The following is a 12,078-nucleotide window of genomic DNA, read 5'->3' on the forward strand; positions in this document are numbered from 1 at the left end:
CCCAGGCCAGAGGTTGAATCAGAGCTGCAACTGCTGGCCGACACCACAGCCACAGCAACGCAGGATCCCCGATCCAATGAGAGAGGCCAGGGATCGAACACACATCCTCTTGGATGCTTGTTGGGTTCGTTTCCACTGAGCCACAGTGGGAACTCCCTCTGTGGAATTATTTTAATTTCATGAAAAACAGATGTTCAGGGAAGATTCCCAAGGATCTTTGAGAGAATTGACTCTAATATTCTCACCGAACTGTTTGTAATAAAGTAGTGGATCATAGAGCCAATTAATAAACCTGGAAGGAAAAAATACTAAATGCAAAAACATCATTATCCTATAAGCTGTTGAGGTAAATCCACCTGTGTACCCAGCACCAGCCAAATGGTCCAGGCAGGACTGTAGACATTACTGTGCTAAGTGTTAGTGGATCACAAGCCGTTTCTCTGAAAACCTAAGATCTCATTCACCACAAATTTGCTGTGGAAATTTGCACAAGTGACTGGTTCCTTTTTTGTCTCTCAATTACTCATCTGTAGGTAAGGATCTACCTACATCTGTAATAAAAATTATATCTGGGAAAATAGTGAGGATTGCTATTCAATTGCAAGGTTTCTTTGGGGTAATAAAATATGATTCAATACATTCTATCTCTCTCTCTTTTTCTTGTAAAAGATAAAAACCTCACTGAGATATTAATTTTCCACTAAAGTAAAATGAAAGGTAGAAAAATGTAGGGTTTAACCTGTTAATTCAGAAATGCAAGTATTTTGGTTCCATTCTTTGTATGGGGCTATCTGGGCAATTGATATGAGCATAGAATTGAAAATGAATGATGTTGGCAGATCTAAATAGACATTTCTCCAAAGAAGACATACAGATGGCCAAAAAACATATGAAAAGATGCTCAGCATCACTAGTTACTAGAGTCAAACTGCAATGAGGAATCACCTCATACCATCAGAATGACCATCATCAAGGAGTCTACAAAGAATAAATGCTAGAGAGGGTGGGGAGAAAAGTGGGAATGTAAATTGGTGCAACCAATATGGAAAACGGTATGGAGGTTCCTTTAAAAAACCCAAAAATATAGTTACCATATGATCCAGAATTCCCACTCCTGGGCATATATCTGGAGAAAACCATAATTTGAAAAGATACATGTACTCCAATGTTCTTTGCAGCACTATTTACAATAGCCAAGACTTGGAAGCAATTTAAATGTCCAATCAACAGATGAATGAAGAAGATATGGTACCTATATACAATGGAATATTATTAAGCCATAAAAAAGAATGAAATAATGGCATTTGCAGCAACATGGAAGGACCCAGAGATTATCATACTGAATAAAGTAAGACAGAGGGAGAAGAATAAATATCATATGATATCACTTATATGTGGAATCTAATAAAAAAATAACACAAAACTTATTTATAAAACAGAAACAGATTTCAAAACCAATCTTATGGTTATTATAACCATTGAGGGGAGGGAAGAAATGAGAGGTAGGAATAACATATATATACTACTCTATAAAATAGATGATTGTGAGAAGCTACTGTATAGCATAGGAAAATCTACTCAATAGTTTGTAATAACATATATGGGAAAAAGAATGGATATTTACATGTTATGACTGATTATACACCTGAAACTAAAACAACATTGTAAGTCAACTATACGCCAATAAAATTAAATAAAAAGTAAAGTGAATGATGGATTCTTTGTCAAATAGAGTATTTGATTCATATGATTGAAAGTGGCAGTCATGATAAGCTTCAACACGATCTGAATAGGCAGTTCTTTTCTCACCTCTGGGATTATGACTAGACCAAATATTAAGCCAAAAAGGACGAGGTTAACGCCATACATCCAACGGAGAAAGATGAAATACGAAGCCACCGAAGAACCAAAGTGACCTGAAGGGAGAAAGATGCTGGATGTGAGTTGCAGGAGGAGGATGAGTGAACACTGCCTAGCTCTTCATGTGAAGGATGGATTCAATTTTCACACCACTTTGGGGAACACACATGTTTTTTCTCTTTCCAGATAAATAACCTGAGGTTCTGTGGGCGTAACTGATCTGCCTAAGTTCCTGCAATCAGAAAGTGAAGAAGCACCATTTGAATTTTGGTCTGACAAGTCCAAAGCCCATTCTTTTTTCTAATACCACAGAATCTATGAAATAATCTGATCAGCTGGTCAGGAACACAGTCCCAAACCTTGGAAAACCCTTCATCAAAGCAACTAAAAACAATGATACCAGAATACTCACTTTCAATGTCCTTGATCTTCATTTCCCAGGGAATGCATTGAGTCTTGAAATTATCAAAGTCTCTTTTAAACTTGACCCATTTCTGAAAGTAAACAGGCAACACCCTCAGATCATTACCATGCTGCCTCAGGGTCTGGAGGGGCAGGACAGAGGTGCTCGAAGATGCTGACGCATCAACATGGGGTTGGCATGTGGGTGAGGCTGCCATCTTGGAGCCGCTGAGCCCAGGCTGCCAGAGGTGGAGGGATGCTTACATCTTCACCTTCCAAAGTCAGGTGGGAGTGAGGCAGAAGCCAGGGCAACACACCTTGCATGATTTATACACAAACTTAGAAATTCTGTCTAGAGTTTCTGACTTGGAGTGTGGGTGGGGGGGCTTAACTTCTGATATAACTTCCTTCTTCTTCAACCAAAAATTCAAGAGAAAAAAGAAATTTCACAATGCTCACACCCAGCTTTGGCAGACAGCCAAGGACCTTAATCTGATAGAAATTGTTGCTAAACTATAAGCCTGGGGGAAGTGGTAAAGAGATCTCACCTTATGGCTTCTCATCCTTCTCCTAGTGAAACAACAGCCCCTGGAGTTCCCTGGTGGCTCAGAGGGTTAAGATTCCAGGTTTGTCACATATGTGGCTCTGGTTACTCCTGTGGCTTGAGTTTGATCTCTGGTCTGGGAACTTCTGTATGCTGCAAGTGCAGCCAAAAAAAAAAAAGAGGCATTATGCCCCTTTCCATGGTCTGTTCCAGCTCCAACACTCAGTTTGTATCAATCAGAAACCCGAGTAGTATCTGTCTGTTGTCTGGGAGAAATTTTGCCTAAGTTTTAAAAGGGGCTCCTTTCTAACAGCCCCATTCCCTGGAAATAAATCCATTTGGAAAAAAAAAAAAATAACCTCATAGAAAATAGCACACAGGGAAGAAATAGAGAGAAGATCCAAAATCAGTTTCTAATCTTACAAAGGTCTCAAATCAACTTGTTCAGAAAGGAAATGAGATTTTCCCTTGTAAACTCATTAAAGGATAAAAGGGAAAATTTATCTGAAAGAATCAGACGGATTTCCAGACCCGAAAGCTTTGACTATACTGTTATTGGATAATTTCTGTATAAGAAAAGAAACCACCTGTCAGCAGAGGGAGCTGCTCGCAGACGCTAAGGAGAAGAGAGGTCTGTAAGCAAAAGACAGGTAGATAATAATGGCAAAAATATCCCTAAGACAGGAAGGGATGTGGGGAATGGTGGATAGTGGACACTGGGCACTCCAGCCCCATTGCTTCCTCAACCTTCCCTAGTTCTGATTCTGGGCTCAAGAACCATCTTTGGCTTATTGGGCTTCTTACGTAGATCTGTCTATAAGGAAAGCACTTGCCCGTCACCTGGGCTATGGGTATTTTGGTTTCTACGGCAGTGATTTTTTTCATTGCAAATTAAGAGACTGGAATTGAGATTGTGGTCTACCTTCCCATACCATGAAATCTACTATCTTCAAAAATAAAAGGCACTGTTGATGTGGACTTCAAATTTTTCAGTTCTTGCATCAGTTATTTCTCCTTGTAAATGAATAATCCAGTATCTGGTTTTGTATGTCAGACTTAATAAGCTTTATTAATGTTAGCCCTCCCCCAAGAGACAGATCCCCTGTCAAGGTTCTGATAAAATCAGTATAAAATACAAGCTTACAAGGCTGAGGACCAGTGGAGTAATGCATGTTGCAAGTGAGGCCCCTGAAGACATGGCCTACCAGTTGGTCACCTGGCAACCACTTGACAGCTCCTCAAGGCTATGGGCATCTCAGTCTGAAAAGGGATGCCTAGAGGAGGGGGGCGGGCAGAAAGAGAGAGGCCTGGGAGAAGCTCTGCCTTGAAGTTCTCATCCTAGAGAATCATAAAACTGAACTTGGGGAGTTCTTTGGTGGTGCAGCAGGTTAAGGATTTGGCCTTATCACTGCAGTGGCTCAGATCGCTGTGCTGCAAGTTTGACCCCTGGCCTGAGAACTTTCACATGTTGCAGGTGGAGCCAAAAAAAAAAAAAAAAAAAAAAAAAGGAGAGAGAGAGAGAATTTGGGCATGGGCAGAAGACCCCAACTTTCTTCTTCAGAGCTGTGTGAGGTGGTAGCTACTGCCTGGGACAGGGTCCCTAGCTGAGCATGCCATCTTACTCTTCAGCTATCTGTAGAAAAAAAGATTCTAAATAGTGGTTGAATAAGACACAGGCACATCCTGTCTGTGGATGATATCTGAATTTGACCCACTAAAAACAACCAGTGAAGCCTGAAAAATAGTATGGCAGAACAAGGACACCGTTCTTTGAAATTGTTGGAAAGCATCTCCTCTAGGATACAGAATGAAATTTTGAGAAATGGTTCAGCCTTCTTAACAGGATCCAAGAAATATGGCTTCTAGAGTAAAAGATAGCAATTAAAAATTTAAAAAAGAATACAGATGAAGTATGGAAGGATTGATTATAAGGTTGCTAAAAGATCAGTAATTGAATGAAAATAAACATACTTTAATTGAGACAGAAGAAAACTGATTCGATGATATTGAGAATAAACTTAAGAAATTTCTGAGAATTCTGAGAGAGAAAGCAAAGAATTAAAAACAATGAGGGAAAATAAATACAAAGAACGAGGGTTGACAGCCATCATTTTCCTAATGAAGAAGCTAGAACTGTTTAAACAGAAATATGATTGAATAGGGAGTTCCCGTCATGCTCAGCGGTTAATGAACCCAACTAGGATCCATGAGGAGGCGGGCTCAATCCCTGGCCTCGTTCAGTGGGTCAGGGCTCCAGTGTTGCCGTGAGCTGTGGTGTAGGTCACAGACGAGGCCCGGATCCTTGTGCTGCTGTGGCTGTGCTGTAGGCCGGCAGCTGTAGCTCTCATTCTACCTCGGCCTGGGAACTCCCATATGCCATGAGTGCGGCCCTAAAATAGCAAAAAAGAGAAGAAAAGAAAGAAATATGATTGAAGAGATCATTTATCAGATATATTGGAAGAACACATTCCTCAGATGGGAATAAAAGTTCTGAGTGTGTAGTCATTAAAGGGTAAATGGTTTTCAGATAAAATTAATAAAAAGAAAAAGATATTAGTTAACCCAGTGAATCACTGGGAAGGGGAAGCCTAGAGAAGCAGGCTTGGCAACTCCGCAACCAAGAGTTACAGTTCAGGGAGTTCCCGTCGTGGCGCAGTGGTTAACGAATCCGACTAGGAACCATGAGGTTGCGGGTTCGGTCCCTGCCCTTGCTCAGTGGGTTAACGATCCGGCGTTGCCGTGAGCTGTGGTGTAGGTTGCAGACGCGGCTCAGATCCCGCGTTGCTGTGGCTCTGGCGTAGGCCGGTGGCTACAGCTCCGATTGGACCCCTAGCCTGGGAACCTCCATATGCCGCGGGAGCGGCCCCAAAAATAGCAAAAAGACCAAAAAAAAAAAAAATTAATAAATGACTCTTAGATAGTTTTTAGGCAACTATAACTGAAAAGGAAGAAAAAATATTAGGAATAAAAAAGATTCAAATGCAGGATATATAAAATGTAATTTCAAATATTATGGGATTACCTATATGCAATTTTCTGTTAAAACATATGAAAATCTTGGAGTTCCCATTGTGGCTCAGTGGTTAACGAATCCGACTAGGAACCATGAGGTTGCAGGTTCCACCCCTGGCCTCGCTCAGCGGGTTAAGGATCTGGCGTTGCCCTGAGCTGTGGTGTAGGTTGCAGACGTGGCTCGGATCCTGTGTTGCTGTGGCTCTGGCGTAGGCCGGTGGCTACAGTTCCGATTAGACCCCTAGCCTGGGAATCTCCATATGCCGAGGAAGCGGCCCTAGAAAAGGCAAAAAGACAAAAAAAAAAAAAGGAAATCTTATGAAACTAGAACTAAAAGGATAATTTATTAGTGTGAGAAAGAAAATCTATTTCAAGGCAACGGCTCCCATCAATGTAATGTGAAACACCAGTTGTTCTCATTACAGTGATGGAAAAGCAAAGACATCTATGATCAGCATCATCAGTTAAAATTGTTCTGGGATTGCTAACCTGCACATTAGGATAGGAATGATTCAAAAGAACTAAGGAAAACATATTTATATAAATAATCAGAGAAAATGATTAGAGCTAATACAGGAGGACAACAAGGGAAGCAGAAGGAAAAAATTAACATGCAGTTTTCCCACAAACCAGCAATATCTAGTTATTCAATAAATGGAAAAATTCTTCCATTCACAAAAACAACCCAAACATAAATTTTGTAGAAATACCATATGATATGGAAAATACCTGTATGAAGAAAATAACAGGAGTTCCCGTCGTGACGCAGTGGTTAACAAATCTGACTAGGAACCATGAGGTTGCAGGTTTGATCCCTGGCCTTGCTCAGTGGGTTAAGGATCTGGCATTGCTGTGAGCTGTTGTGTAGGTCGCAGACAAGGCTCGGATTCCGCGTTGCTGTGGCTCTGGTGTAGGCCAGTGGCTACAGCTCCGATTAGACCTCTAGCCTGGGAACCTCCATATGCCTCGGGAAGGGGCCCTAGAAAAGGCAAAAAGACAAAAACAAAACAAACAATCAAACAAACAAAAAAACAAACTTTGCTGAAGGATGTAAAAATAAGGCTTGAGAAATGTATGGTATTCTTAGATGTAAAGACTAAACATTGCATAAATAAATTTTCCCAAATTAAATCAAGGGTTTTTGAAAATTTCCAATTAAAATCTCAGTGGGCTATACTGGAACTCAGCAAAGAAATTAAAAAATAATGCAGGAGTTCCCGTTTTGGTGCAGCAGAAACGAATCTGACTAGGAACCACGATTTTGCGGGTTCGATCCCTGGCCTTGCTCAGTGGGTTGAGGATCTGGTTATAGCTCTGATTAGATCCCTCGCCTGGGAACCTCCATATGCCGTGGGTGTGGCCCTAAAAAGACAGAAGACAAAAATAAATAAATAAATACTAAAAAATAATGCATATGTAGCAGTTCCTTGGTGGCCTAGAGGGTTAAGGATCTGGTGTTGTTACAGTTCACTGCTGTGGGGTGGGTTTGATCTCTGTCCTGGGAACTTCCAAATGCCATGGTTGTGGTCAAAAAAATGCCTATGGAAAAAAAGAATACAAACAAAACAAAACAAAATGCATGTGGAAACACAGGCAAGACTGGCCAAGACATTTTGGAGAAACAAAGGTTAAAAAAAAAAAAAAAAAGCCCTATGAGGCATCAGAATTAATCAATATCTGAAATGATAAGTTCAAATAAACGCTCCAAAAAAGTCCCCGTATAACAATTAAGTGAATGAAAATGATAGTTTTTCAAATCAGTAGGTAAAGGAAGGCTACTTCAATAAGTTCCACATTAAATATCCAGTCAGAGTACATTACCGTAGCCTGAAGCAGAAGCCAAGACTATAATATAACTCAACAAAGCAGAGCTGCCCCTGACACCCCGTTGATACCACTCTTTATCTCCTGTGAGACCTGGTTACACCATGACCCTTCCGGGTCTCCACCAAATCAAAGATGAATCTTGATTTGGGAGTTTGGCAAATAAGACCTGAGTGGACTTATTAATTCTCTGAGTTTGGTTCTTCAGAGGGAAAAAGTCTCAAGGTTACTGAAACTCCCACAGAGACGTTGAGAGAAATGGACAGGATACATCTGGTTTCCATTCCTGGATAAATCAGGATGGTTGACGGGACCTCACGCTCAGGATTATGGGGAATCTGGACACAAACGGTGAAGCTGGGCAGGCACCTGCCATGGTCACCCAGATGCAGGAGCGAAGTCCTTCCACAGGTTCGCAGCCTCTGCACCACACACCTTAGCCATCAGCATCCTATAGGCGTAGAGTCGCTTGCCTTTCCCCTTTCCCAAGGCTCCTTCATACTTCTCCACAAATTCCTGGGCTTCCCTGGTTAGTGGGGGAGAAAAGGCAGGGATTCAATTAACACCCAAGAGAAAGAAATCTCAACTATAAGGGTGTATATGTGGCTGAAAGGCTTCAGCATTTTATTTTTTCATTTTTAAAATTATAGTTGATTTCCTCTCTTGTGCCAGTTCCTGCTGTATAACAAGACTTAAATGTTTTATATTCTTGGCTAGGATATAAATTCCATGAAGGCTGGGCATTTTTCTCTGTTTTGCCCACTGAAGTTGCTCGAACGCCAAGAATTGGTGCATAGTAGGCAAGTGAAGGCAGAATGCTGGGTCCCATGACCTTTGCCCCCTGGTGGTACGCTCGCAAACAGCAAAAGGGACTTTTCCAATGTAATTATGATGAATGACTTTAGGAGTTCCCATCATGGCTCAGTGCTAACAACCCAACTAGGATCCTTGAGGACACAGGTTTGATCCTGAGTTAAGGATCTGGCGTTGCCATGAGCTGTGGTGTAGGTCAAAGATGCGCTTCAGATCTGGATTTGCTGTGGCTGGGGCATAGGCTGGCAGCTGCAGTTCCGATTCGACCCCTAGCCTGGGAACTTCCATGTGCTGCAGGTATGGCCCTAAACAGAGAGAAAAAGAAATTAATGACTTTATTATTATCATTTGCTTTTTAGGGCCACACCCACAGCATATGGAAGTTCCCAGGCTAGGGGTCGAATTGAAACTGTAGATGCCAGCCTAGCCTCAGTCATAGCAACTCAGGATCCCAGCCGAGTCTGTGACCTACACCACAGTTCAAGGGAATGCCAGATCCTTAACCCATTGAGAGAGGTCAGGGATTGAACCTGCATCCTCAGAGATACTGGTCAGGTTCATTACCACTGAGCCACAACAAGACCTCCAATATTATTGACTTTGAAATGCGGAGATTTTCCTGGATATTTGGATCATTGTAATCACATAAGCCCTTAAAAAAGAAGAGGAAGCAGAAGAGTCTGAAAGAGATGTGGCAAAAGGGGTAATCAGGGAAATTAGAAGAAAGAGAATTCTCCACCCTCTGTTGCTGGGGCCCCTCTGGAGGATGCCACATGGAAAGCAAGAGAAGAAAACTAACTGTCAAAAGCCAGCAAGCCTGGAAGACGACCTCAAATCCCAGGTGGGAGGGAACTGAAGCCCTGCCAATACCTTGATTTTATTCTGGTGAGACCCTGAGCAGAGAAACCAGCCAGCATGGTTGAATCTGACTAGTATCCATGAGGATGTGGGTTCGATCCCTGGCCTCGCTTAGTAGCTTAAGGATCTGGCGTTGCCATAAGCTGTGGTGTAGGTCAAAGACGGGGCTCAGATCCCACATTGCTGTGGTTGTGGGGCAGGCTGGCAACTGCAGCTCCAATTCGACCCCTAGTCTGGGAACCTCCATATGCCCTGGGTACGGTCCTAAAAAGCAAAAAAAAAAAAAAAAGATTTGTGGAGCGCATGAACACTGGATGGGTCAGTGAACATCCAGGGAAGAGGGGATGAGAAACACATAGATGAATATGTCTATTAAACATCCTGGATGGGGTTCTGGAGCTGGTGAAGGCTAGCTGCTAAGAATGGATTGCTAAATATTTAGGAACTTGGGCAACCCCTTGTTAAACTGTTGATAGTTTGAACTTGGCCATGGAGGGAGTATAGAAATCAGCAAGTGCCCCAAATTGGGCTTCCCCCTCCCACCCCCACCCCCACCATCAACCAGTGTATCAGCAACCACTGGATAGACCCACTCAAGCAGATCAAGAATGAAGTCCATCTCAGGGTAGATGGAAGAAGACCCGTGGAGCTGTGTGTCTGGCCGCCCTTGTTACACCTCCTCTGCTGGCCTCACAATACCTACACCACCTCCAAAGTACAGGTGCAGGCAATTGATACCTATCAACATCACATTCTAACCTGGGGTTAAACCCAAGACTGGTGCTATTAGGATGTTTCAAGGATGTCCCAGTGTTAACGAAGCCAACTGTCTAGCTCTTGAGTCCAGGGTCAAAAGCAGGGCTGTGTGGGATTAAGCCATCTGAATGGGATCAGCCTCCATCTCTCCCCTAAGCAGGACATGTCCTGGCAATGAGTTATCCATGATTAAAGACTCCAAGGCACCTAAGCACGTTTTCATGAAATCTGTGTTTTTCATTTAGCACTTAAAGAATTTTGTCTCCTTCTTTTATCCTCCAGGGTTTCTGATGAGAGATTTGCTGCCATTCTAATTGTTTTTCCTCTATAGTAATGCATTGTTTCTCTCTGACTGCTTATAAGTATTCAGAAGTTTGACCATGATGTGTATTGACATGGATGATTTTGGATTTATCCTATTTGGGTTTTGTTTAGCTTCTTGAATCTGTACGTTTTGCAAGAAATTTTCAGTCATTATAACTTTGAAGACTTTTTCAGCCCCACCTTCTTTCTCCTCTTCTTCAGAGGCTCCTTTTTTTTCTTTCAAATCTAGGACAAGAGGTTTGGAGGCGACACTAACATTAGATCATTGATTATAGTCCTACATGTCCCTGAGGCTCTGTTCACTTTTCTCTCGACTGTTTTCTCTCTGGGTAATTTGTCTTGTTCTACCTACACCTTCACTGATTCTCTACTCTGTTTCCTCCATTTTGTTGTTGAACCTATTCATTAAGTTTTTAAAAAAAATTTTAGTTACCATATTTTTACTATCAAAATTTTAGGTTTTTCTTCTTTATTTCTTCCTTTCATTTTCTGAGACTTTTTATTTCTTCATTTGTTCTGTGTGTTCATAATTGCTCACTGAAACATTTTTTATGACGGTTTCTTTAAAAGCTTTGTCAGATAATTCTAACAACTACGTCATCTGGATGTTAGCCTCTTTTATCATTCAGTTTGAGAACTTCCTGGTTCTTGGTACGATAAGTGAGTTTTTCAAGTGAATTCTGGATATTTGACATATTATGTTATGAGGCCCTGGATCTTATTTAAACCTTATGTTTAGCAGACCTCATCTGACACTGCTCCTACAGGTGAAGGGGGATGCTGCCTGGTTACCTGTAGGTGGAAGTCTAGATTATTCACTTGGCCTCCTTTGAGACCTGGGACTGGGCCAGAGCTCCTTTTACTGCTGAGCAAGGATAGGCATTCAGGCTCCCACCAGGCTGCCACTCATATCATTTTGGCTCAAAGGGACACCTTATTACTGCCAGGTGGTGGTGAATGTCCAGACTCCCCATGTGGCCTCCCCGGACATCATGGGGAGAAGGAGGCCTCCTTACTATCCAATGGGGATGAAAGTCCCTGCTCCCATTTGGCCTTCTCCGATACCTAGTGGAGGAACTGGGGGCACAATGTTATAAGGCCTGGCAGGAAAGGAAATGAAGGCCTTACTACCTGACTTTTGCTGCTGGGGTGGGGCTAGGGCTGCTCTTTTGTTTGTGGTGGTAGGCTGGAGCAGGGTTGCTACAGTCTACAAGTTTTTTGTCTTGTAAGGCTGTCCCTTTCTTGATCTTTGGTCCTTACAGACTTTTCTAGACATGTTTTTATCTGTGTCTGTTGGTGTTTCACAGCTGCCAGCTTCTCCAATATCCACTCCGGATACCCAGGCCAAAAGGAAACCTAGAACCCAATGCCCTGTCATTCATTTGGCCCTTTGGTCTTTGGCCAGTCTGCCCTCTTCTCCCCAGCTTCTGGAATCTCTTACGTTTGCTTTACATTCATCCAGGGTTTTAGGGGTACTCAGTGGGAAGACTGGAGATGTGTGTCTCCCCCATCTTCTTGGAAGTGGAATTCTTCAGGGCTCTCTGAAGAGAGCAAGCACTTTGGGTAATTTTCTAACACATCAAGTTTCTGACAGAGCTGAGGGACTCGCCTGATTGATTCTATGATTAAAGCAAACATCCCTGACTCATGGGAGCTAGAAGCTCTTTCGCCCACATCACAGCCTG

At 42.3% G+C, this 12,078-nt stretch overlaps 1 protein-coding gene across 2 annotated transcripts in view; it reads right to left on the reverse strand.

Moving 5' to 3' along the window:
• TMC2 (transmembrane channel like 2) overlaps window positions 1–12,078 on the reverse strand; it is a 70,567-nt gene that overhangs the window by 37,489 nt on the left and 21,000 nt on the right. For both annotated transcript variants that reach the window (XM_085003392.1, XM_085003393.1), the window contains exons 5-7: window positions 8,078–8,168; window positions 2,273–2,354; window positions 1,810–1,916 (exon numbers count right to left, since the gene is read on the reverse strand). In XM_085003392.1, the coding sequence (XP_084859518.1) occupies window positions 1,810–1,916; window positions 2,273–2,354; window positions 8,078–8,168 (280 nt within the window). The remainder of the gene's footprint in view (window positions 1–1,809; window positions 1,917–2,272; window positions 2,355–8,077; window positions 8,169–12,078) is intronic.

Source organism: Sus scrofa, chromosome 17, assembly GCF_054392235.1.
Source record: "Sus scrofa isolate SSC_HxYL_T2T_F1_AM1 chromosome 17, Sscrofa_HxYL_maternal_Yorkshire_Landrace_v2.0, whole genome shotgun sequence".
NCBI classification, from domain to species: domain Eukaryota; kingdom Metazoa; phylum Chordata; class Mammalia; order Artiodactyla; family Suidae; genus Sus; species Sus scrofa.